This window comes from Rhodamnia argentea, chromosome 4 (assembly GCF_020921035.1).
Source record: "Rhodamnia argentea isolate NSW1041297 chromosome 4, ASM2092103v1, whole genome shotgun sequence".
Classification (NCBI taxonomy): Eukaryota; Viridiplantae; Streptophyta; class Magnoliopsida; order Myrtales; family Myrtaceae; genus Rhodamnia; species Rhodamnia argentea.
Window position 1 is genome coordinate 17,858,895 of NC_063153.1, and position 27,959 is coordinate 17,886,853.

Genomic DNA, 27,959 nt, shown 5'->3' on the forward strand with positions numbered 1-27,959 from the left:
AAGAATCACTTTTTTGGATCAAAATTGTTGATAAGAAGACCCCACAAAATTATGATAAGAACGTATTTGGTAACTGGACAAAATTTTTGTTCCCGAAATTTTGACTAATCTTTTAAAGTCATTTATGCATACAAAATTAGAACTAATTTTAGTTCTCACAAAAAAAAAACAGCTAAATCATTTTCCATATTCATTTTTTAGCATTCATGCATTGCATTTGCATGTTTGGATTGACAGCATGGGATTTGAGCTTAATTTTGTTAGGGAATTTGGACTTGAATTAATAGAAAACTTCCCAGCAAGTAGAAGACATGTTGCTTAAAATAGGTTTAAAGTAACTCAAGAAACAAGAGACAACAGCAGTTACATCCAAGGGTGATGTTGTGCTCATTTATAACGATGCTTGTGTGAACCTTACATGCCAATACTCTTGGTGGGTGGTTAACTCCGCATGGTCATTTCATGTTACCTCTCATTGCGACTACTTCGCATCATATCGCATGGTGATTTTGATTTCGTTAGAATGGGAACATTGGTATTTCTAAGATTATCAATATGTGAGATATTCAATTAGAACTATTGTTAGATGTAATTTGCTACTATTCAGGACATTCGTCTTCATTTGTTCTCCAAAAGTACCTCGGATAATGGTGGTCAGTGCAATTCTTTTTGTGATGGCAAATGAAAATTGAGTAAGTTTTCAATGGTAGTGGCTAGGAGCAAAAATATTTGAACTAACTATATTATGCAAGCTTATTCGATTAAGAAGGAAGGTAAATGCAGTGGGGGACTCATTAGTTGATCAAAGCAATGTATTTTCTTAGGATATGGACGTGAATAGTATTGCTAGATGTCATGGGGTCTATCTACAGAGAAAGTCATTAGAGGTTGAGATGTGGTTTTCTTTTAAAACCAAATCATTGAAGACATTGACAAGTTAGTGAGGTCAAAGAATGTAGCTTAACACTCTATTAGTTTTAGTCTAAATCCTATTATCACATTGGGTGGAAATTAAGGGGGAGAAGTGCAAGAAAATCATTGCAATCGTGAAGTCGTTGAGTCTACACAAAAATATTGATTCTTCAAGTGAAACAGGTGTGAAAATTGAGCCAAAATGAGGAGTTGTGCAAGAACAACCCGTTGAGCAAGAATACCCCATCGTGCCTCAAGTAAGAAGATCCGGAAGATAATGTAGACTGTTGGAAAACATCCCTATGATATTTTAATGATCATCAAACTATCTTTAGCGCTTATGGTTACAACGATGAATGCAAATACCAAAATAGGTTATCATTATCAATGATACTACAAATCGATGAAGACGAGCTATTAGTCTTTGACTTTTGGGAGACCAAGTACTAGAGAGATTGATGTCTTATGGTAGCTTGGAAGGGCCAGTTGAGATAGTTATCTTAGCTTTTAGTACTAATGAAGATGAAAAAGATCATTGATCTTAACATCACACATCAAACAGGTTCGTATCATTACGAAAATAGTCGACCGGGTCACTCACAATTTGCATCGGTGATAGTGTGTATTAGATCGTGTAAATAATGCATTAGGTTTGATGATAGTGAGATACGCACTAGAAGAAAACCATTAATGGTACAAAAAATAGCCGTTGAAGCTCTAGATTCCTTAGCCGATAAATTGGATTTTGTATCAGAAAAGCAGTGTGTTGAGAAAACCTTCCCTTCGAATATTTTGATTCTAAAAAAACTATATTTGTTCAAATAGAATCTGTATAAATGTTCTTAACGTTTGTTGAGGAATGAACGAGGTGAACGAAGCTTATATTGATCAAACTCTGGCATTTTGGCTCAAGTAGAAGTAGTCATATATTTGCTTCGAAGTAGTTCGGATAATGTATATGATCGCCTCCGAAGGTTGCTTTCGTTTGAAGCCTTACATGACATGTCAAAAGGACTTTATTAAGGCTCGGTGTCACTGTTCCAAAGTCTGTTTAGATTCGGATGGTCTCTATTTCTAAAGGCTGCTTTTGGATAAAGTTCGGATTGTACGATTTCTTTGGGATAGATTCTGAAGACCCACTTTTGGCAGTTTTTCAATAATGGCGTATCTTTCATGGAAGCTTGCAATATTTGATTGACAAGATATTTCTTCAACCAAATCGGAAGAGTATCTACGATTGGATATTACTTTCCATAAATAAGTTTTGTGGTTTATTTAAATTAACTCTACTTTTGGAAATTGATGATTGTATGGGCGACCGAATCTGAAGAGTTCGGACTTTACTCCAACAGCGACCATATATTCTCAAAGATACGGTCTCGTACGAGTCACGATTGATGAAGTCCAATCAATGATTGAAGAGCGATCCTTTGAAGGTCTATCTAACGGCTAGTTTAGAAGCAAAGGCGTATAATAGAAGAGCCATGGTGACCAGCAAAGTGAGTCAATGAACATATATAATTTCAAAAGGGCCGGAGTTGTTCATATTCATATACTTGTTTTGAGTTAGGTGTTGTAAGAGCGATCGAGAGTATCATCTCTTGTAACCTCCATTGATTCATTTTAGTGGAGTCCATCCAATTGATTGTCATCGTGGGAGAGTGGACGTAGGCCTAACAAGCCGAACCACAATAAACTCAGCATGCAATCTCACTTTCTCTAAACTCTTAATATTTTGTTAGATCACATGCACGTTGTTTCATTGATCTCATTCGATTGGACTTGAAAGCTGTTTAATTCCGCATTAAGTTTCACTTTTTGTTTAGAAGCACCTATTCACCCCCCCCTCTAGGTGTTATTGCTAGATACAACACGGCGGACGGATTTCTTAGACAAGACAACTACATTAGAAGCCTTTTTCGTAAACCTATGTGAGTGAGAGAAGAGGTTGTAAAAGCAATGTGACGACCTAAAAAGGGATTAAAATGCAGAACGATAATTATCGGGCTCGATATCGTGGCAAATGTGAATTATTGTGTAGGGAATTATTAGACGTTAGCTTGTTAACGAGCGCAACAAAATTTGAAACGTCGGACCGTTATGTTTTGATATTTATTTTGGGACCCCGCAAGCATGGGCCGCGCCTAAAGTTCAAACTAAATTGAACCGTGAAACCTCTATTAACCGACCCACCTACTCCTCCACCTATATAAACCCTAAACTCACTCTCTCTCTCCTCATTCTCACCCCTCGTGGACAACCCCCATAGGAGCTCTCCCTCTCCTCTCCCTCGGTTCATCCTCCTGCTCTCCTTCTCGGCTCATCTCTCTCAATCTCGCCCGACTACCAATGATGCCACCAAATCGATACCACCGTTATTCCTTCGAGCTCGAGCCTAGTGACGGCTCGAGCCCTCTGTCGCCTCAACGCTCGCTCTCTCTCTCTCACCCTAACTCTAATGATACCGAAGAAGGAAGGGGAGGTCCGTGGTTCATTTGGTGACTCGGGGCTTCATTCTTCTTTGCACATCGACCTAAAGGAAGTAGTGCTTCTATCCTCATTATTAGCCTATCCAAAGATCCCTCGATTAGCTAAAGGCGTGGTTTGAAATGTGGGTGTCCCGGAGGGTAATTTTACTTACATGTTGGGAAAGGATGATGTTGCATGCATGATCTGTCACTTTTACTAGCTTCGGTAGGCCATGGGTAAGTAAATTATGTGAGTTGATTGCTCCATTTATTGTTGAATAGACACAAATTAAAGTCGCACCGTACAAGAGGAGGTTCGGCCCGCAAGCACCGAAAAGGCCAATTGCGGGGTATTGTAGCTCGTTTGTCGGGCCTGTTTCATGTATGAGTTCTTGTGGCCATTTGTGTATGCACATGGTGATTGACATTGCGTGCCCTGGTGTTATTGCTCATGGGTTTTTTGCTTAATCAATGGATATATTAGATAGTTTAGTCGTTTGATAGACGTGCTGCTTGCTAGGTTTCATGCTCATCCTCATTGGTTGTTATCTTTTTAGCTAGATAGTTATGTCAACCATCGCTCCTTCCACTAGGGTTACCTATCACTTTGGCACACTTGTGCATATTACGAGGACATAAGAGGTGCGTACCAAGCCATGTCCCCCATTCATGCATTACGGGAAGCTATGCACAATAGTGATAATCAATATAAGACAATCGATGGGACGTATTGAGCATCATTTCATCGTTGTTCACATACGAGGCTTAGGATAATGGATTGAGCCATTCCCGTGTCTTCTTACGGGTGATGATAGTGATGGCAACGATGGAGATAGTATGAGTTACTAGTGTGATGGAAGGCAATTATTATAGGTTGTACATGTAGGCTTTTGGACGATGGAGATCACGGCGGTGACTTTAGCCGTGTGATGCTTGTAGACATGGCGTCGATGTGACATGCCGGCGATGGTGGTTTATGGAAGGAGCTGAGACCTTTTTTATTGTCTCCCGGTTATCTGTCTTTCTTTTGTTTTTGGAACGATGTATTTAAACGTTCATGATATATAAAATGAAGTTATTTTCAGAAATCATTAAGTGGTCTATTTGCGTACTTGATACGGGTGGAGAACCCTATGAGGCCATACCTTTAGGTGTCATGCCTAAGTCTTTTGAATGCACTTGTATGTTAATGTATAGCCGTCTGATTGTCTTATGTTTCTAGTCTTCCACTTGCACCATCATGTTATGTAATATCATATTAAACTAAAGCACGAATAGTAAGGAAGTAGCAACCTAAGACACTACAAGCAATCTCGATATTGGCAGAGAAAGCCCCCAATAACTCTCAAACGGCTAGCAAATCGTTCTTGAAGGTCAAAAAACGGACATATTGAAGACCTTAGCATGTAAGAACCAGTATTGCTGCAAAGAAGAGAGATATAACATGAAAATAATGTTATTGTCTTCTAAGCTAAAAATCGTCACTAATATTGTTCTATATATCTCTTTATATTTAGGTTATCACTGTAATATTGAAGTGTCAAGTGTACAAGAGTAAGTGTGATGTTCTTATGTCCCGATAATGTGATCTATCAAGTGAAGGGAACTACACTAGGCAATTGTAACTTGCATTGCCACTTGCTAATGGTGTTACGTCTCGACTCTTGAGCACGCAACATCTCTACCAAATCGCCACAGGTCATGAAGGATAACGTTCCATGCACGTTATCAACTCAATCATTTTATCTTTTATTACGCAAGCGAAAACGTACAACTCCCGGACAAAATATCAAATAGGGATAGAAAAGCAGGAAAGCAACATAGTCATTCAACCAAAAGATAGTTTTCAATTCATTAATACAAATAGATGATTATTAACAACCCCATTCTTTAGGGAGGCTCTCTAAGATCAAAAAAAGATACCGCGATCGGGAAGGGTTAATCTCTCATCTACTCCCAAAAGAGGGGCTACGTCACCCTCGGCCTAAGCATCAAAAGGGCTCTCAAAAAGGGGATCGTCACATGCCTAGGACAAAGAGTCCCGGCTAGAAGAGGGTGTGGCCATAGAGGGTTCGGACCATATCGAACTCAAGGTCCATTACCTCTCCATCGGGTGCATCTAAATCCATTGGATCCTAGGCGGGGACATAAGGGGTTAGGTGGCCCCTCAAATCCACGAAGTGAGCCGAAGAGCTGGTCCTCGTTACGAAAGAATCGGGCTTTGAAGAGGTATGCCACTAAGTGAGGTAACCCCTCGTCCACGTAGATTGTCATGATGTGGTGCTCCCGGATATGCTCTGTGCCCACGATTGGATAGTGGATGATATAAAAAGACTAACTTGTAGGGATGCCGAATCGGATATGTCTCTCCATTATTTGGGATCTGAAAGTGTTAAACAACAGAATAAGAATAATCTCAATAAGTCAACGCCTAAGCTTAGCTAGGGCGTTGATTCGCTTAGAGCATTCTATCAACCAAACACGGAATCACAATGTATACGTCAATTACATGCAAGCTTACCAGCCTTTAGCTATACATAATGCAATGCTCGACTTGACCCAACAGTTACATCAAACAATCAATTGGCATGACATTACATTAAATTGCATGCATAGGACACCACACGAAATCCATTTATTAATAGATGACCCACGTGATCGGCGTGGATGACGCACACAACTGGTATGGCCTAACACTACGTCGGGCGGTGTCTATCGGCAAGACTAGGCATTGTCTCTTACTTCCAGTGACGGCGATTAAAAATCATGTATCCGGTGCAAGCGGCACGGCATAGGAGACAAGCATTCCTATAAGGAGCATCGGTCTGTCACAAGCTACGACCAGCATCCGACAATCCGTGTGATGCATACTATTGGCATGGGCACGGATTGACATGTGTCTAATAAGTCGTGTGGTTCTGTACAACCGGCATGGTATGAACTTGTCGGGGATCTCATTACAATCCCATTATATGATCATTCAAGCACATCCAGCAACTAATCGGTTTTTATTTTTGTTTTTAACCGAATGCTCATGCAGACGTGCTCAAAAACTCGACGCAAGGCCATTTTCATGCCAAAACATGCAATTTGATCCATACATGCTTATATGAATGCACAGCTTTAAAGACCGGACCTTGCAACTGTCACCGGGCGATTAACCCCCCAAATAGTCACCCATAACACTAGACAGTGGGCAATACATTCAACCAAACAATCAATACGGACGATTGATCAAACCAACATCATTTGAATCAGTTATGAATATTCAATTCGACTATGCTTATTAAGGTCCGTTTCATAACATCAAGTCGGTTTTAATTAATTCAATTCGGTAATCGATCATACACTTGTTTCTAACTTATCGCTCGCTCGCGATTAAACCGCGGCAATCAATAATCAATCAATCTATCACCAAATAGCTGCCGATCCTTAGCTAACTAAACTAACTTAAGCGATTAGGGTCATTTAGCCTAAACCAAATTTCTAATCTTAATCGACCCTAATTAATCTACCTAAGCACCCTAATAAACTAATTACCTATCCCTAAATGCAATTAGCATCCTAACCAAGAGTTAGGGGCTAACCGCAATCCAACGATGGCGATGACAAGACGGCATGAGCGGCGGCGACTCGCGGCGGCCGTGGCTCACGGCAAGGCACGTCGGCCGTAAAGGCGCAAATCGGGCGAGGTGGCGAAGGAGGGCAGAACGGCTAGCGGAGGAGTTCGGGGCTACCGTAGGGTGATGAGAGGCCGGCAGCAAAGCGAGACAACGGGTGGAGGCGACGGAGCCGCGGTTGAATAGAGAGTGAAGGGGAGACGTCGTGGTACTCAAGCTCTGCGAGGCCGGCAACAACAACGACGGCAAGGGTAGTTGGGGGCGGCATGAAGAGCTAGCAGCTAGGACGCAGCGTCGGACGTCGAGGGATGGTCGGGGGTTGGGCGATTGCGGGCGGAGTGGGCAGGTGAGGGGGTGTCGAGGTCGGGTGGTTGCCGAGACCAACCGAGGTGAGTGGGGGGAGAAAGAGAGTGGCGGTGGTGGCGAGGGACGAACGGTGGACGGTGCAACGATTGGCCGGCGACAAGCGGACAAGGCGGCAACTCAAGATGGCCGGAGCAACGGCAAATGGAGGGGTTGGTGGCCGCGCAAAACCGCAAGGTGGAGGGGGAGAGAGAGAAAGAGAAGAGAGAGAGAGAGAGAGAGAGTTGACTTGACTAGATGTGATGGATGTAAGAGTGAGGTGATGGGCTTGGTGAGACTAGACTTGTAGAACCCACAAAATTCAAATCTTTTGTCTTCAAGTGCATAAAAGGCAGGGGCATTTTGATATTTTAGGACTGGTTGGACATTTGGCTCAATCGACGGAGGGCATTTTGGTCTTTTCGTAACTCGAGCTCGGTCGGGATTAGGCTCGAGCGTGCGGTTCTCGAAGCTATTATGCGACAACCGAACTAACAAAGCCTAATCTATTCTGACCAACGTCTTAGAAAATATCCAACCATTGTCACTTAAATCCTCAAAATCCAATTTTATATGACAAACTGAAATTCACAATTGGACCTAAATTGAGGCCGGTTATCTTACGGATGTCAAAATTCTAGGGCATCACAAGTGGAACCCAGCCACGATTAAGAATGTTAATCTAAGAGTGGATGTATGCTTGGTTATAAAGCCGAATTATAATATATTGTTGTTGTGTTATTTTTACTCACTTTGACTTACTTACTAGCATCACACATGCTGCAATGCTATCTTAAGTGCTGATTGTTTGATATTTCGCAAAAGTTTTAGACTATCAATACTCGGCCTATTAAACCCTCCTTTTATGTTGCATTGTTAGCCCCAACAAAAACCTTCACAGAGATATAGCCACATAAGTATGTGTTACTCACGGATACATGAGAGCCAGAAATTTATCAAGAGGCTATGTCGTGTGGCAAAAGATATAAGTAGCATGAAGACGTACATAAGGAGCTCAAATCCTTGTATGAGAACCTCGTATTGAATTACTGAAGCTACCTAAAGGCAAGAGAATACTTGGGTTTATTTGTTTCGCGTAGAATGAATGAGTTGAAAATATTTTCCTAAAAATGATCGCTTGTATCGGTTGAATAATTGGTTAACAAAAAACATTTTTTGTTATCGATAATAATTTGTGTTTGTACATTTTTGTGGATAATAAAAAAAATCATTCAGTAATTTTAATAAGCGATACAAGTGATCGCTTTCAAGAAAATCTTAGTTTCGAAAAATAACTTTTGTTTATTCATTTTACACCAACCCGCTCAATTTCTTCTCGAAAAGCAAGTGGACTTTCAAGTTAAAGACAAAAGAAAGTAGTTTGCTACCTCAATACAAGGCTGGGCTTTAAGTTAAGGGCTTTGATTCGAAGAGATCTTTCATCAGTGGTAAAAAGAAAGTTCTATGCGAATTGTTCTCGATTTGGCAGCTAGGTTAGATTTAGAAATTGAGCAGCTTGATATAAAAATATATTCACTTAGAAGAAGAAACATATATGGAGTAGCTCGAGGGTTGTGAAGCTAAAGGCAAGAAGCAACTTTTATGCAGGTTGAGGAAAATGTTATATGGTCTCAAGCAAGAACTCAGGCAATGGTACATGAAGTTTGAATTATTCACGGAGGATTATGGATAGCGTAAGACTAACTCAAATTCTTGTCTCTTATGAAAATATTCTTGAATAATGATTTCATTATCGTCCTACTCTCCGTGGATGAAATGTTGATAGTTGGTGATGATGCCAAGAAAAATTAAAAGCTTGAAAAATGAGTGGAGTAAAGTTTTTGGAATGAAAAATTGTAGGCGGACGAAGCAAATCCTTGTCTCTAATTTTCCAGCACTATACCTGCTGTTGTTGGAGTTGATATTGCTTGAATGTAGAGGCTGGTTGTTGCTGCCGATGAATTGTTAGCTTTCTCCCTAACAACACAACACTTGTATCCAACAATTCTTGCTTCATTTATTCGTATCTTGGAGTTAAACTGATGAGGATAACCGCGGATAGCTTGATTCGGTAGAATTTGGTGGATCGAGCATATTCTCTCCCGAAAAGATCTCAAAAGCATTGATTAAGTCAACGCTGATACCAACGCTGTGTTATGTCAAAAAAGTAGTTTTGCGTGTTTTGATGCCCCAGTGGAAGTGATGAAATGAGAATGCTATAATGATAAAAGGAAAATACCACCAAAAATTCTAAATTATGCCCACCGTAACATATTTACCTTAAACTTCTTTTTGTGATATCAAAAACCCCAAATTTATACTCGTACAACATATTTATCCCAAATATTTTTTTATGACACAAAAAATTTCAAAATTACATCAATGTGACATATTTACTCCAAATCATCTTTTCGTGACACAAAAAATCCCAAAACTTGTAGGTTTGGCCATGTTTGATTCAGTATTGCAAATGAGCATTTGGGCTAAAGGACTTTTGCAAAATGCAACTAATTTTTATTATTATTTTAATTTTGTCACCTTCGCTTGCCGTCGCCGCTGCCCACCGCCATCGTCCATCGGCCGCCGTTGCTGGTCACTCGCCGCCGCCACCACCGGCCGCTATCACCTATCGCCACCGTTGCCGCCGCCGCCGCCTTTTTTTCATAAAGAAAAAACATTTTATAAAGTTCACTTTTCACCAAACAACATTTATGTCAAAGTTGCTTTCCAAATGTGTTTCCAAAATATACTTTACCAAACACTACTTACATTTTGAAAAAAGCCTTTAGCCCAAAGGTATTTGCATTTTCTCAAAATCCCTTGGCCAAATGCTGAACCAAACAGGGCCTTTGTGACATATTTGCTCTAAATTTTGAGATAAATATATTACACGGATACAAATTTAAGATTTTTAGTGTCACAAATAAAAGAGAGGTAAATGTGTCACACTAGTATAAGTTTAGGATAAATGTGTCACATGAATAAAAGTTTTGGGTATTTTATGACGCAAAAAAAAATTAAATAAATGTGTCACAATGGATATAATTTGGGGTTTTTTGTGACTTTTTTCCTAGTGGTAACAAAGCAAGATGGGCAAACGCTGCATCGTCGACACGGAGCCGACCATACCCAACAGGCAAAAGTATAAGATCGAGTTGAAGCAAAGTATATCATGGGACAACACATGAGTGGGACAATATGTTTATTCATAAACTTTGTTTGTCTTTTTTTACATTTTTTAAATCTCTAGATCGGATCGCATAAACGAAAATGGAAACAGGAGGCACAAAAACTCAGGTAACGAAGCTGCGCCCCTTCTTCTTGGTTTTCATACACGTGAAAGGAAATGCAGAGGCAGTTGGGATCAAGCTTTGTGGGGGATGAGGCGAACGGGGAGACCCTTGGCAGGCATGGGCATGGGATCAACCACAATCTTCTCGTCTGGGATGAGATTCTCCCACTTGAACCTCTTCACCACGTTGTGCATGAACACGAGTATCTCCAAGCGCGCGTACTCTTTCCCTGGGCACATCCTCGGCCCTCCCCCAAACGGCACAAACGTGTACGGCGCTGGTCCGTTCCCATCGTATCGTGACGGGTCGAACTTCTCGGGCTCCGGGAAGTATTCGGCGCTCCTGTGAGTCGAATGGGCACTCCAGTAGATCTGTGTCCAAATATTCATTAAAAGATCAATATATATGCGTTGTGGGGGTTTGGCAAGGTGAATAATCAATCGATTAATGGTAGTTAAATTTACCTTCCAGCCTTTCGGAATGGAGAAACCGTTGAAGATGAAGTCATTGAGGGCTTCTCTGAATGCTCCCTGGAGGGGAGGCGCCAATCGCAGCACCTCGCACGCCACGTTCCATGAGTATCTCATCTTCTGGATGTCATCCCAGTTCAACAACTCCCCTGGGGCTTTCGAGTTGGCAATCTCCATTTGCTCTATTCACCATATACACACACATATATCTAGATCAGATTCTACACTAGACTAGACAGGACGAAAGGGCTTTCTAATCGAATCCTAATAGTACCCGACCAAATCATTTCTATTCGAAAGAAGAAGAAGAAGAATACCCTGGTAGACTCGCTCGTAGACGTCGGGAAGCTCGGCGAGGTACTTGACGATGAAGGTACAGGCAGCACTGGCAGTGTCGTGGCCCCCGATCAACAATCCCAAGATCTTATCAGCGATGTCCATCTCGTTCATGTGCTTCCCGTCTTCGTCCGTGGCCAACAGCATGTGCGACAATATGTCCTGAGTGGCCGACGCCCTGCCTTCCGCCAAGTCCAGCTTCCTTTGCTTGATGATGGCCCTCAGCTCCTTCCTTATGAAGTTGGAGGCGTGCTTCGCTTTGTTGAGGGGGGTCCCCGGCAGGTCGATGGGGACGGAGAAGATCCCGGAGGCGATGTCGTTGAAAGGGTCGGCGAACTTGGCGACGTGGTCGGGGTCCTGGACGCTGACGAAGACTCGGCAGGCGAGCCAGAAGGTGAAGCGCTTGGCGAGAGGGAAGACGACGACCTCGTCCTTGTTCTCCCAGGACATGGCGAAGTGGCGGTGGGCGATCTCGTCCATCATGCCGATGTAGCGCTGCAAGGCCTCGGGCTTGAGGAAGTTGGGGAGCATCTTGCGCATCTTCTTGGCCTCTTCCTTGGACGAGGTCTGGAGGGAGGAGGGGAAGACCTTGTTGACGGAGTCGGGCCACCAGGCGGTGACGAGCTTGTTCTCGTTGGAGAAGAGGAACTTGTTGCCGGGGGCGCCACAGAAGACGGCGGTGGGCTCGGCCAGGATGGAGGTCTTGAAGACCTGGGAGGAGTAGGCGGAGATGCGGTCGAAGATGAACTTCTCGGGGTGGCCATCCCATCCGGATCTAAGGAAGTGGAGGGTCTCACCGAGGAAGGGGAGGCCGAATTTGCCGGGAGGGAGGTTGTTGCCCCGGAAGTGGGAGAGGTGCTTGTACACCATCCCGAAGAGGGAGATGGTGACGAAGGAGACGAAGGACAAGAGCAGAGCCGCATACATGTTCACCTCCATCATCCTCTCCTGAGCTCCCTGCGCTTCAACTTCAACTCAAAAACTCACAACTGTGTAGTCGGGTATTGGTGCGGGTGGCAATGCAATGCAATGAGGAGGGCTTGCCCCTTTATAGGCTGAAGCATCCGTTTGAAGTGGGGGTTTGGTAAAAAACGGTAAAAGGCTTTTTCTCTTTTTTAAAATTAAAAGATGGTCAGCAGTCATCAGTGGGGGGCTTGAGTTTTGGGAGTCCCCAGTTGAGCAAAAGTCAAAGAAGGGGAGCTCCCTCGGATTCCACTCGTTTAAGGTGTGCTTGACTCCCTAACCCATTCTAATCCAATTTAATCATAATAGCCATTGAAAATGCTCGTTGCCTTGGTCATCAGCGGGGCCCCCCTTCTCTTCTATCTACAACATACAAACTCACGATCCCCATTATTGAGTTTGGAGACCCAAGGACACCCAAAAAAAATGGATCATATCTACGTGTTCCTGTGAGTATTATCTGATCAGTACCCCAGTCCAGCAAGAGGCATCAAACGAGACGTGTCAAAAACTTAGCTTTACATGCATGTTTGGGGGGATCATGTGAACAACGACATTTCCTGGCTTTCCTCTCCCTCCATACTGGACAACAATATATGCCCAAGTTTGGAGGCTTTTCAACAAGAGATGCTGAGGTGTGTTCTTGTTCCTACCGGGTCAAACGAGGACAATCTCCTTACTTTTGACTTGGGAGCTGCACAGTGTTTTGAGTCGTACCTAGCTTTGGTCCCTTCGCCTACAAGAAATAACCAGAATATTTATCAAAACTACACTAGTTGCAGAAGCTGCCGAACTACAAAATTTGATGCACCTAATTCAGGCAAGCTCTAATCATGTCGTGCAATAGTATATCCAAGTGCCCAAATCTTCACGGAAAATGCAAACGAAAAGTTCGTTTCGTAATTAAATTTACTTTCCTCTTACCACACGTGAACTAGTGAACGTTGTTGAAAAATAGAGTGGGACCGAAACAGTTTACTTAATGTGAGTATCTAAGCACACTCAGCAGCGAGACCCAGAATTGGGTAGGGCCGAAATAATTTTACATGTTCTCCTTACCGCTATTGACTCCAAGTGGATACGAAATGTGCTTATTTGGTCCGGGGATTAGCCTAGGCTTGAAGAATGCTAGTATTCATAAGGCGGGGGGAAGAAAATAGGGAGCGGGGTTGAGATGGAGAAGGAGGCTTCAAAAAGTCTTTAGTGGACGGGCATTGATTTGGCGGTGTCAGTTCTAGGTTCTTCCTGATACGATATTTGAGAGATATACATACAGGGACGTCGTTGGTCCAAATTGGTTGGTGGGAACATTTTTCTAACTTGACGGCTATCAGCCCAATATTTAAGTAATTGACGTGACGGAACCTCTTTATATATTGTTAGCCTAAAGAAGCTCCGCTAATGTCCCAAATGCCCCGCCCCTCCACCACCAAGTCGACCAGTCAGAACACACGGTGGGAGAGAGTTCACATGCACCAGCTAAGCTAGGTCAGCATGTGCTATCTTTGATCCACAAACGAGGACGAGGAGGTCCTTTTCTGGGTTGGGTATTGGGTAGTAAGTAGTAACAGCACATTCGGCTCTCGATCGATCCATAGTTGCTGCTCAAAGCATAGGCTGGCTCCTTCCAACTGGGATACGATATGGTGACTAGAGCATTAATAGTCGGATACAACTATAAGGGCGGTGGACAAAAACCAAGCCAAGGACTAGAGACATACCTGGTCACTGGGCCTACTGCTACAAGTGCCTACTTTGGCTGGTGGCTCCACGATTGCTTTTAAGTCTGATATCATCAGTGCAGGCATGACAAGATCCTGATTGATTTGAGTTCCGGATGTTGTCTAATTAGGCTAGACGAGAGCCACCCGGACACTACCTCACCACCGCTGTGCGTCACGAGCTCTGCCACTGCCCCGCGTCCAAGCCGAGCCCGACCTCCTTGCCTCTGTTTTTTTTTCTTCTTTGAGCACGCAGCTACTCATCCATGGGCCTTAAAATCTCAGCCTTGTCATGTGAAATTCTATAAGATCACTACCAACCGTTCTAAAAATTTAAGCTATTAGACGAAAACGTTGTTTAATATCTACTTATTTCTATCACTACCACTCGCACCCGTTAGTCCAATTTTTTTTGCCTAATACTAAGGGTAAACGTATTTTTAATTGAGTAGACAAATGGGACTTGAAAATATTTGAACTTAAGAATTTCTATTCTAACATCATGTGTGATTTTGTAGGATCACTGCTAACTATTCAAAAAGCTTACCCTATTAGATGAATGTGTGACTTAATATATTTAATGATTCTATCATAACCACAATCCCAATGTCTAGCGCGTCCAAGAATCCACCTTAGAATGCATGGTATTTAATGGGGTCAGTACTCACTACCGAAGCAATCTACTTCAGGACAAGGGGCATTAAACTCACCATCAATTGAATCCACAAAATAGATAAAGAGTTAAGATATAGCTTTAATACAAGAGTTCAATTATGAAATCAATTAATTGAGAAGTTCAATTATGAATTCTATTAATTGAGAGATTCTACCCCCAAGGAAACTTTAGAGGAGTTTAAATACACTCAATTTGGAACAACCTCCCATCTCCACACAAGTTCCTTCTTCTTCCTTTATGGAGGGAAGGATTTGAGCTAGATCTTCCCTCCCCTCCTATTTTTCTTTGTCTTTTTTCATTCTTTATTTCCTTTGTTGCTTCCCTTCCATTTGGGGAGCTTTTCTCTTCCGATTTAATATAGATCTGGAAGCTTTTCTATCCCATTTTGAGAAGATTTCTATCTTGATCTTGTCTAGATTTGGAATTTTTGCGGGTATGTTTACGGGATTTCGCTTTCTTCTGATTTAATTGGTAAACAAGTTCAGTTTTGACGAAGATCAAAGGAGTTTCGAGCAAGTTTCACTCTCAAAGGTGTCGGATCTATACTCGTTTAACCTTTTTACTTTGTCGGTGATGGTGTTGGAGATGCCAAACATAGGTGCGCACTGCTGAAAGGTTAAGCTGTAGCAACAAATGGAGTTCTACGTTAGTGTTTATTACTGAAGATGGATTCGATGATCGGCCACCGATTTTGGTATGAAGAAGTCATACTTGTACTCTTTGAGTATATGACCTATAACCTTATTCCGATTATTTCTCTTATTATGAGTTTGTTTTATTTTGAAGTTGTCTGAAATTTTTCTGGATTTGATGATGTGCTCTTTGAATCAAGATTTTTTTTCTCTTGTATTTCAAGAAAAGTGAATGAAATTTTATTTTTGACAAAAAAAAAAAGTTTGGAACAACCCTCCAAGCATAAACAAATTCTAGTACCCCTTATCTTTTGTTCCAAGACAAGACCAATAATCCTTGACAAAAATTAAATAAGAAGATTGAATCTTGATTCAAAATGACCCTAGGAGTAAGATACCTCGGCATAGGACCCAACAGCCACGTAAAAAGGCTCAGAGGCCAATTCTCGTGTAAACTTAGTGCAACTTAGTAAATTGAACATAATTTCCTCTCTCGCTTTTTTTCCTGCGTCGGAGAGCATGAATTCCTTTAGAAGGATCCAAATAGTATGAAACTTGATGCATTAGAAACTAGCTACATTGAGCTTTCCAATCGTGTCTTATGAGATCAAATCGGAGCACGAAATTCTTATCAAAATGTAAAAAAAATCGACTCTTAAAATTCTGCCAGCAGAGTTGAACTTATCCCCCCAAAACTATTGTACATGGTGGATAAGGCCGACGAGTCCCCTTGAGATTATTCTTCTGGTCGGAGAAGTCTTGTCCTCAAGTTGGGCTCATTCTCATCATCAACATAAGGAGAAAGATTGGAGACATGTTGTCCAAACACCATAATCACAGGCATATTTGCTCTTACATAGTTTATTCTCTTTTAAGATTCGAAATGGACCATTTGCTTTCAATTAGATTTCCCTAATGCAGTCAGGAGATAGCATCTCTTTTGGACTCATTGGATAGGCTGTCTTGTTTGGAATAAAAGCATTGGCCACAAAATTTATGCAATGTTGAGTTTCCTTCACAGGAAAAAGGCTAAATGGAATTTCATCGGGTATGACGTCACGGAACCTATTACGTAAAAATCCCAAAATTATTTGGATCTCCTCTTTTGCTTTATTTTCCTCCACCATAATAAGAGCTTAAGCCTCACAATAATCCTAAAATGCTTTGGAAAAATGAGACTTGGAATAGAAGATTTCTTCCTTCTTCTTGAGTAGGTTTAGATACTCTCCGCCTTGCGTGGGCCACACCATTTGGAGTGACATCACACATAATAACAGCTTGTTTGTCTCCATGGTGGTAGCCCCACCATTCTCACATCTCCATCAATGATGACATTGCATGCCTTGCCATGAAAAGGGCACTCACTAGGTCTGACATACGTTGTTACATTAAGCCATATATCGTCCTCGAGATGAATGGTGTTTAAGCTCCTTTACTCTCCTTGAACTCCGAAAGTGATTTCTTCTTCATTGAGTCCTCTTGGAGCAGGGAGTCATATTGGGACTCGTCTTCACGTGCATCCTACATACGAGTAACGATCTTCCTATTAGGCCGCTCCAAAGCGATATGACTAAATCCATGACCCTTAAAACACTTTCTTAAGTTACCGCTAGAAATGTTGGGATGATTAGCTTGAGATGCTTCTTTATACAGTGGTTTTGAGGAGGTCACCTTCGATGGCAAGAAAGACTCGTGGCTCGAACTTCCTTGGTTAGATTGTCCTTAACGGTTTACGGCTTCTCTTGCTCTTTCCCTTGAGGTGCTTCCCCGCATTTATGGGTAATTTGCAAGCATCGTTAAAATCCAATAGGGTTACAACTGAACAACATTGGCATTTTCCGTTCAATGCCGGCAAGGTAATGAGCCATAGTTTGCTCCTCGGCCTCATCCCATCATATCGAAGCTTGAGATGCTCAAATTCAGCGGCGGCATACTCTTTCGAGGACAACTCCTCCTATATAAAAGAGTGGAGTTTGAATAAAACATCTGGCACATAAGTTTCAGGAAGAAACTTCTTCTTGAGCTCCTTCTTCAATTTAACCCCCGTTTCAATTCGCCACGCATCTTCAGGAGCTCTTCGACGCTTATGATTTTCCCGCAAAAATCAAGGCACGGATTTTAGGTTTGGTAGCCAGAAATTCCGCTTTTCGATTCTCTTCAATATTCTTGTAGTCGAAAAGCTCGCTCGATTACGCTGAGCCAATGGATGAAGTTTTCTCTGGATGCATAGTGCCTTCAAAGTTTGAAATGTCGCTTGGACATCGAAATCATGAAAATCATCATTCCATTTCCAAGGAGGATAATGCAAAAGAGAGCCCCTTCACTTCACTAAGGTGGCTCGGAATGGTCTTCATGAAAGGGTTTAACCTGGTCCTCCTCTTCGTCTTCTTCCTCTTCATGGTCCTGACCCTTTTCATTATGCCGACGTGGATCATCGCGACTCAACAACTGAGATTGCGCCAATTGTTGTTGCACTTGTCGACATTAACCGATACCAGAGTGGTAGGAGGTTTAGAAAATAAAAAAGTGCGACAAAATAAATGCTTGCCACTTAAGCAATCCACCAAAGGATATAGGGCATGTAACTCAGAGACACAAAATATAAAAATTCACACCCATCAAATAATACGGCCAATCATCTTTCGGAATTAAACAAATTAGAAGGAATATTATATCTTGATTTGAATTGAATATGTAACATTGATTATCCACATGAAACATATTTTAAGTCTACCGTTTTTTTTTCTCGGAATCAGTCCACAGTTCAAACGTACAAGATTTGTGTCATTTTCCCTAATTAATAGAAAAGCAACATTGAATGTTTTCATATAATCCATGGACTAAATTAAATATGTATCAAAAGTTCATTCGTCTACATTGAACAAATAAAAAGTTCATGCACGACATTGCACATTGAATCAAAATTCAGAGGTCATTTGTTTCATTTTTCCTAGTTTGAATTGCCCTATCGTAACGCCTTGGAATTAATGTGATGTGTTTGAAGTTTAGTGAGATTAATCAAGAACTTTATTTTCAAAAGTTGCCGAAGAAAGAAGAGTGAAAAAAGGAATGAGACAGATGTTCTAACAAGTTTCTTGATTTAGTAGTTGTTATGCCGTAAACATTCCTGGATTTGTGGAATTTCCTGTTTTTTTGTGGGGTCATATGCCTACCCTTCTTATTCATTCCCACCTTCTCTAACGTTAATGAAAATATGGTAGCTAGATCTATCAAAAAGACGTGTTGGGTTAGGTTTGAATCGAGTCATAAATAGTCCGATACAAACCGATACATTAACCCGTTTATGATCCATTTTTTTGTAATGCAAAAGGAAAACCAAAACAATGATCGTCGAAAAGAAAAAAAGAATAGGAAAGATAGAAAACGAAAATAAATTAAAAAAGGAAAAAAAATTAAAATTATCAAGCAGTTCAAAAATTTCAAAAAAAAAATATTTTGAAAATCCTATTAATTGTTGTGTTTTTCAAATGGATTAATTCCCTTGACATTGAAAAGGTAAATGTCTCTTAAATGGGTTGTGTTAAGTGGGATATAAATGGGTTCACAATGGACCCATTTATAATTTTGTCTCTTTGTTTTGTAGACACATTATGGTGTTTTGTTAAGTTTGTTATGACCCATTTCATGACCATTTAAATGATTGTGGATTATTAAATGAAGCTGTGATACAACGCACGATGGTATTTAGAAATGATGATAAAAGATGCTGAATAATTAGTGTGAAATACTCATTGACAAAAAAAAAAAAATAGGGCTTTTCGATATTAATAGTTGCATGACTAGTTCATGAGAACCAATTAAAGATAGAACTGGAAGTGGAAGTTGAGATGAAATTAAGAAAAACAAACCAAGATTAAAGTGAAACCCTATCTTCATTTGTTAAATCTCAAATTGTACCTACAATATTGAAACACAACTTATGTAAGACAATTCAAATTCCAAAACTTTCTCATAAGAACCTCTAAAAAAAGAATATTTAAATCATGTTCATATAATTACTTGCTCGGCTTTACTTGAGACAAAATTCTAAACAAGAGTCCGAAATGCCATCATTTTCTCAAATAAGAGCATGAACTAGACCTTATTTCAAAAAAAGGTTTGAAGTGCTCTTAGTATTTCAAAGAATGGCCTCGCCAATGATATTTTCACCATTTACATTTTCTGAATTTTTTTTCCTTCAAGGAAGGGAATGGCCATCGGGGAGCCTAGCCACCGACAAGGTCTGGGCAACTTTGCTTGGGTGGGGCGGCCTCGCTTAGGCAATCGTCGGCCAACTCCTAAGAGCGGCCATCGGAAAAAAAGGAAGGAGAAAAAAGAGGAAAAAAAAAGAAAAAAGAAAAAATATAAATCACAAAAATACTCTTAGTAAGGCTCTTCTTTGAAACAATAAGAGCATTTCATGTCATAATTTGAAAGAAAGTCAACTTGAAATCCCTTATTTGAAAAAATAACGGCATTTGAGGTACTTATTTGAAAAAAATTTCCTTCAACTAATATCACTTCTTGGGCTCTTCGCAATTTAGTTTAGATTATCTGTTTCTTGCTTTGACCAAATACTGCTAATAATAACAGGAATAAGTGAATAACAACAACAATTTGGTTTTGATTATTCTCTTCTTCTTCTTCTTCTTTTTTGCCTGATTTTTCTTTTCTTGTTCGCAAAACGGTCTCTGGACATGGTCGTGGCTTCACAATTTTCAAAACAACTTTGGAATTACCTCTCTCTCTCTCTCTCTCTCGGTTCGTTCCTTGCTTCCTTGTCGACATCGTTCAACCCCCACATACCCACCATTTCTGGCCTCATTGTTCTGGGCAATGTAAAATGCCCGACATGGTTGGGTTCTCTCCCAGGTGACATTTGCTCCCGTCTTCTTCTTTGCGATTTCCCCGTGTTACCTGGATCTGATTCGGTTCCTTCGCTCAATATTACAGGCTTCACCCCAGAATGGGCCAGAGATGAAAGGCAATCCCCCGCCTGTCTTTGGGTTGGGATTCAAATTCATGGGGGGTTGTTTCAGTTCCGACCAACGCGTTCAGGGACGGCAATACATGGAGCGGATCCCAGGTTTTTATCTATTCTTCTCATTTTGGTTGTTCGCCATTTATTCTTGGCGAACAAAATAATGTGAAAATGCTGCTTGCCTTGGATCCTTGCCTGCGATATCCATATCACAGTAAATGCGATCGACTATAATGTGGAGGATAACTGCAAGTTATGATTTTTTTTTTTCCTTCTTTTTTATGGGTCAAATAACTGCAAGATATGATTGTGTGCTGAGGTATTATTAAATGTGGAGGATAACAATAAAAGTGCCTTTAGTTTCAATCCCTTAAATATGCAATTGCTAAGCACCGGTTCTTCTGCTGAAAAAAAAAAAAAATTCAGTCGATGCAGGGAATGATTTCTCAACATCTTCTACTAAATCAAATAAAGTAGAGGTTGGCAGTGTGCAAAGCATGGCTGGCATGCCATTGGCATCCAAGAATGTTAAAGACCTGCGGCAAAGCCCGGGTTACTCCAATGTTGATATCTTTACATATGAGGAAATGAGGTTGGCGACGAAGCAATTTCGGCCAGACTTGATTCTCGGTGAAGGTGGGTTTGGAATTGTCTACAAAGGAACCATAGACGAGACTGTTAGGCCAGGCTACCAAACTGTTCAAGTTGCCATTAAGGAGCTAAATCGGGAGGGCTTTCAAGGCGACAGGGAATGGCTGGTATATGCATCTTTTCTTGATTTTTCTTTAATATCTTCTTTTGTTCTAGTTAAAACTTTGGGAGATCCACTGAATGTTCAAGGGAACAGTTTCACAAGATTCTCTTACCTACATTTAAGAAGTCGAAGATATAGACCTTGAAGGAACGTAAAATCTCATTGCATTAGTTTCCCTTGGCGAGAAGAGCATTCAGAATGGAACCCCACGAATGCTTGAAGCCTTAGATAAGCTAATAAGCATTCTGCTGAATTGCTCATTAACTTAAGCATATGGAATAATGTCTACAAATTTTTTATTCCTCGTAAGTTCAGTCTCAGACTTTCCTATATCGATAGTGCTTTTAAGTACTTCAGAATCTCCAGTTATCCTGTCCGTCCGTATGCAGTTATATCACGTAGAGAGATGCTTGGAGAAGGGACCCCTCTTTGTATATTATGGATATTGACCTTCGAAAATACTAAAACTAACATGAGCCAAGCTTTTTCCATTGGCTGGCACTAGCAGTTTTGTAACTCCCCATCTGGGCATTGTACCTTTAGTGATATCTATGGTATTAGTTTGCTATATAGATCTTGGTTTTGCAGGCTGAAGTCAACTACTTGGGGCAGCTTCGTCACCCAAATCTTGTGAAGCTTATTGGATACTGCTGTGAAGATGAGCATAGGCTGTTAGTCTACGAATACATGGCTGGGGGGAGTCTTGAGAAACATCTTTTTCGAAGTAAGTTGTTCATATAGTGCAAGTTTATGCAACTTAAAGGCTTTAATTGAAGTTATAAATTAGTTAACAAAAAAATGTGTATAGTTTAAATGCTAGTAAGTGAAATAGCATGATCTGAAATGCTTGTGCTTGCCCTTGATGGTTGTTCACATCAAGCTCACATATGGATAATGCCCGACCCTGTTTAGTTGACTTGAATCAAATAGTTACAATGGGGTGTGGCTGTAAGTGCTATGGGTGTTTAACTAGGAGGACTTGTGGTGGTGTATACACGTTTTATAATTGTCACGCGAAGTTTGTTTGCTAGAGAATAATGTTGTTTTTCATATGTGGTCGTGCCACCGGTGGATTGTTATCGACAGACTAGAGCTTTCTCTTTGCAAGAATTTAGAGATAAGCAATGAATAAAGATATTTGGAGCTCAAACTAAATTTGACAATTCATTGGTGTTAGATGGTATCATGTTTATTGCAAAATATTCAATTCCAGATATTGTTTTGAGTCAAAAGTCCAATGATCTAACGTGACATGTGGCTGATCTTGCAAAAGAAAGTTTAATTTGACTGCAGGCGAACTCTTTTCATAATCTTGAGATCCAAAATTGTTGCAATTACACTTGTATCATCAATGGTTTTACTCTGGCGCTTGTTATTGCTGATTACTTCATGTAAATGAGAAGTTATTCTAGTCGCTGATAAACAAGGAGGATTTCCTTTAAAGATGCATGCTCAGTTATTCATCTGAAAGTGAATTACCCAATATATATACTAGCAGTTCTTCTTTATCAGTTTTTCCTTCCCTTTGGTTCTTGAGATGCTTTCCCATTATCTTTTATAACCTGGGTTGCATTACTACACACAAATTAATGAAGATTAAAATACATGGAGAGATCAAAAGGAGTTGTCAAAACTATACTGCGCTATGCTATAGAAACTCCCCTCATGTTTATATCATCCATCCAAGAACTGGCTGCTCCTCCTTGTATAGTGCACATTCGCTCTGTGGAGTTTGGACTACCTTTTGTAGAATGACTAATCTCTTGATAATTGCACTTTTGACTGCCTATTATAGGTCCTTTCCTTCTCTACTGTGACATCACATTGTATGTCCTCGCTTTATAGAATACAAAAGCTAAGATTATCAGTGATGTGGCACATAGACAAATGGTGCATTTCAAGTATATCTTTTTCTCAAATAATGGTGAATAGATGGTAATGTTGTCGCAAGTCTCGAATAAGATCCACAGAGAACCAAGTAGTGACTCTGTGAGTATCATAAGAAGAAACTTTGTAAGACGCTTCTCTTCGTTGTTTATATGTTGCTGCATGTACCAAACTCGTATTGTACTCCAATGATGATAAGTGCGTAGAAAATTTGCTCATTAGCTGATGCCTCCTGCTTTAGTACACTATACAATGATGAAATTGTTGAAAACACCATTTTAGTATGACCAGTGTTTGGATGCTAGGAGTTGGTTGCTCTCTGACATGGTCAAAACGCATGAAGATAGCTTTAGATGCTGCAAAAGGGCTTGCTGTTCTCCATGGTGCAGAAAGATCAATTATATACCGCGATTTCAAGACATCAAACATCTTGCTGGATGCAGTAAGTCTTTCATAAGTTTCCCACAGCTTTTTGCAGAATAAATTATATTATCGGTGATCTGCACTATAAAACAAAAGATCTAGATCTATTGAGATAAAGGATTGATCTTATAGATCATGTTTAGAGATTGGAAGAGATGACTAGCAGCTATATGAAATAGGAGCTATTTCTTACTGAAATCATCATGTCAGGGTAGCATATTTTTATGCATAGCTTCGAAACGGATGTGTATATTTAAAATTCTCATGGGCAACTTCCTGTTCTCAAATTTCCGCTTGATAATCAATGATTATTATTGCAGGATTTTAATGCAAAGCTTTCAGACTTTGGGCTTGCGAAGGATGGACCTGTGGGCGACCAAACACATGTCTCAACACGTGTAATGGGCACATATGGCTATGCTGCACCAGAGTACATAATGACTGGTACATATTCACTGTTACTAATGCGTCATTAATTAATCAGGTGGTGTCAGAGCATATGCGACCGTTGTAGTTAAAGCAAATGTGTATGCTTTTACTGACTAGAACTGTTCGGGACCCCACAAAAAGGGTAACTAGAATGCCGAAATAACTGGAAATATATAGGAAATAATAATCTTCAGCCTCTATAGCACCCAAGCTTTTAGATGGTCCTCAAGGTTTGCACCATAAGCTTACTGCGTCAATACTAGAGAGACCCATTGCACTCTTTCTCAGCTTCAACTCTTGACAGCCTGATTGTTCCTTTTCTCTGCATCAGATGTAGCTTATGGAATGTATGATGTGGCTGCTTGCTACGCTCCAAGTATGGTTGTTTGGTCTTTCTTGCTCTACAATGACACCGACATAGAACAATGAGTCCTGACATGTTTAGCTCGAGTCATTTGAGTTTAGAACTTGAATAGAATCCCAATGAAAAATGACTTATGAAGCAGCTTTCTTTAGGCATCACACATTTTAAAGGGAAGACTTGCGAAATTTATAACCCATCAACTAAAGTTGAAAAGTAAGAATTGCAACATTTTTTATAGGCTCTTCTAAAAATGCTAATCATGATGGAAATAGGACACCTTTAACTAGAATCATAATTAAAATAGGCGTTAGAATGTCCAACCCAAAACCTTAAGTCGATAAGCGGAGTGAGACTTCATGAATATAAGGCCCATTTACTCCCTTTCAACAAGCGATGCATAATGTACTTGTTAGAGTAATTAAATATTAAACCACGCTTTCATCTAGCAGCTTAAGTTTTTAAAATAGTTGGCAATGGTTTCACAAAATCTCACTTGGTATCAAAGCAGGAGGTCATGAATTCAAACCTTTTCGGGCCCTTATTTGCTTCCCTAATGAAATATTTCCATGCTTAATATTAGGCAAAAAGACCGGACTAAGCGTGAGGGGGGGTGTTAGAGTAATTAAATATTAAACCACGCGTTCAACTAGCAGCTTAAGCTTTTAGAACAGTTGGCAGTGGTCCCATAAAATCTCACAGTACTTTAATACCTCCTTTCACAACTAAATTCGATAGAGAGCAGCACATGGAATTGATGAATGGGGAGCCCCATGCGCTAAATATATTTGGGATGGAACCTAGCTCTGATCCACATTTGAATGTTTAATATAATAGTTTAAGCTGATTAATGGATGGAGACTACATGAATAGAGAGCCCATTGAAACCCTATAGAAACGCGATGTCGATATACTTCTACGATGGGAAACCTCTAAAGCGGAACACAAAATCTTTATGAAACAATAACAAAAACGAAAAGAACAGGAGTAAGATCCTAACAGTGCTAAACTCTTTGGTGATAAGTTTACTAATTGAACTCGCAGGAGAACTCTAGTTCTTTCAGGACTCCCATCTGCATCATGGACCCATGCAATATCCATCTTCACCAGATTTGATGATAATGTTAATACTGAGACAACTGTCTAACTATCCAAAATTGTGGGCTGCCATCATTCTCCTCTGGATGGGAGAAACTCATCCTCGAGTTTTGAAGTCCTAAACAATCAGATTTGTCAGTTTCACTCTAATAATTGTGAGCTTTGTAACTCAAACAAATTAATGAATAATTGGAACTCGTGGGAATATCTGTTGAACAAATCCTTTTGGATCCTTCAGTTTGAATGGTATCATGGAATCAATTTCCTCATCTACACATAATCTTCGTGGCCACCTTGATCTGATTTTTCTTTTCCCAACATGTGTTTCGTCTGGACATTGATATGCAAAATGGCCCAGTTCCCCACATTTGAAGCACACATTGAACAAGTTCATTTCCATGCTTGATTCATCGGCATTCTTGATCTTCAACATGCAATCAACCATTTCTTGTGATTCAACTTTTTCATCTTCAATCATGGATTCGCCCGACACTTTAAGATTGTTCACGCCTTCACTATTTTTGTATTAGAAGGGGCTGATTAAAATTTGCTTCGGTGGGTGGCACTTCTAGGGTAATGAGAATCCTGACCAGTTGCTCAAAAATTTCATTAAATTTGCTATGCTTGCTTTGGATGTTGTTAATTCACATGAAGAACTTTAAAGACAGTAGACAATGGAGAATCGGCTGTCAAGTTCCTGAGGCACACCTCTCTTGTTCTATCTGGGCTTAGGACCTCCAATATTGGCTAAATCTTACATAGGCACAGTTGAAAACCTCTAAAGGGGTAATTTTACTGAAATAGGAAATTTGTAAGCAGGAAACTTGTAACTTCTAACAAAAGAAGGAAACTTCATATAGTTCTAATGGTGCTCTGACTACAAATGTACTAATTGAATCGAAGGAGAATCCTCATCCTTTTAAGACTTCTTATTTTTTGTGGATCGATGCAACATCCATTCTCACCAAAATGTGATGATAATGAAAAAAAAACACCAACATCAATTTGTTCAATATTGTGGGCTGCATCAGACATGCAACAATTATCAAGGTCAAATATGAGACTCCGTCTTGCTAAATGAGTGCAGTAGTTGGATTGCCATAAAAAAAAATTTGTAATTGAAGTTGGGATGCAAATATCACTTTGTAAATCAATTGTGTATGCTAATCTCTTTGGCGTTAATTTGTGTTGAATACAAGGGGCAATAAAAAGGTAAATAATTGCTATTTACTAAAGAAACTTGTTCATATCCTGGAGTGTTGAAGCAGAATTGCGTTAATTGACATTGCCACAGCCTGTCAAGTATTTTTTAATGGATTATTCTTCATGTTTGGCCAGGTCATTTAACTGCTCGAAGTGATGTTTATGGGTTTGGGGTGGTTCTACTTGAAATGCTTATTGGAAGGAGAGCAATGGACAAGTCAAAACCTAGTCGAGAGCATAACCTGGTAGAGTGGGCCCGACCTCTGCTGAATAATAATAAGAAGCTTCTTAGGATCTTGGACCCCAGAGTTGAAGGACAGTACTCAGTTAAAACTGCTATGAAGGTGGCCAATTTGGCATATCAATGCCTTAGCCAAAATCCAAAGGGAAGACCATTAATGAACCATGTTGTTGAAATCCTAGAAAGTTTTCAGTCGAAGGAAGAATGCCAGGAACAAATGATGATTGAGAGTGGAGGTGGGAGTGTTACTCTTTTTGAGGTTTCAAAGGAGACTGAGAAGCATAGGACCCTGAAATCAGAAAGTGAAAGGAAGGAGGTGCAGAGTAGACAACCAGTCCTTCGAGGGACCAAGAGTCAACCTCCTAATGAGCTTGACCTTTATAATCGTTCTCCGGATTTGGATTAATGCGAAATCGGCTTCTAGCAGAAGTTGAAGTTTTGCCTCGTGTGGATGGAAGTTGAAATCTTGTAATCTATCAACTTTCTTGTCCCCTTGTAGCTATTTGATTATTTATTGCCATAGAAATTGGAGGTCCAACATATTTGAGTACCAGCTACGAATGTCGCTTGGGTTCATTGCTTGACATTTGTTCATCTTGCCCTCAAATATATGATGGTAGGTTTTGATTTACATTTATTTGGAGACCGCTGCAGGGGCATTAGTTGCTCATGCGCGGTTGTTCTCTAAAATAGCAAAGCTCCTATTACGATGATTGTACTGATGATTATACTAATTTGCATTATTCTTTGCCACCAGCTTAATGCAATAAACCATTTGGAGTAATTTTTACCGTGGGCTTTTCCTCAGTCTGGAATTCTCTCATCATTGATCTAACAAATAGTAAGCTTACGCTAGACTATTCCTATTGGCAGGATGGGAAGGATGCTGGACACGTCCTAATGAGGAATGATAATGAACCTACATGCATACTTCTAGCACTAACTGAAAGCATGTCATTAAAGCCTTGAAAATGATAAATTCGCCACTTATAACCTTAGTTATCTGTCAGAGTAGACACTAGAAAGCGAACGAGACAACAAAGAGTTGACAATGCTTGATTGTTACGTTGCTTAATTCCCAATTTTTTTTTTTTCGGTCAGATGCTTAATTCCCAATTTAAACATAAACAAATCTCTCATTCTTGCAAT

The 27,959-nt window shown here is 40.3% G+C and overlaps 2 protein-coding genes across 4 annotated transcripts; one reads left to right on the forward strand and one right to left on the reverse strand.

Annotated features, from left to right (window-relative positions):
* Nucleotides 1-10,528: 10,528 nt before the first annotated feature.
* On the reverse strand, nucleotides 10,529-12,455 carry LOC115744526 (beta-amyrin 28-monooxygenase-like). The gene is made up of 3 exons (XM_030679748.2): nucleotides 11,423-12,455; nucleotides 11,100-11,287; nucleotides 10,529-11,006 (listed from the first exon to the last, which is right to left on the reverse strand). Exons 1-3 carry the CDS (start codon nucleotides 12,381-12,383, stop codon nucleotides 10,707-10,709), a joined length of 1,449 nt encoding a protein of 482 aa, XP_030535608.1. The 5' UTR covers nucleotides 12,384-12,455; the 3' UTR covers nucleotides 10,529-10,706.
* Nucleotides 12,456-20,155: 7,700 nt separating this feature from the next.
* LOC115744527 (probable serine/threonine-protein kinase PBL17) lies at nucleotides 20,156-27,441 on the forward strand. Of its 3 annotated transcripts, none has more exons than XM_048277618.1 (7): nucleotides 20,156-20,305; nucleotides 20,387-20,519; nucleotides 20,841-21,172; nucleotides 21,757-21,892; nucleotides 23,361-23,497; nucleotides 23,799-23,922; nucleotides 26,705-27,441. In XM_048277618.1, the coding sequence occupies exons 2-7, from the start codon at nucleotides 20,411-20,413 to the stop codon at nucleotides 27,214-27,216; spliced, it is 1,350 nt and encodes a 449-aa protein (XP_048133575.1). In that variant the 5' UTR covers nucleotides 20,156-20,305; nucleotides 20,387-20,410; the 3' UTR covers nucleotides 27,217-27,441. The 3 variants fall into 3 exon arrangements, with proteins under 3 accessions (XP_048133575.1, XP_030535610.1, XP_048133574.1); XM_030679750.2 differs by having other exon boundaries at nucleotides 20,399-20,519; XM_048277617.1 differs by having other exon boundaries at nucleotides 20,167-20,519.
* The last annotated feature ends 518 nt before the right edge of the window (nucleotides 27,442-27,959 follow it).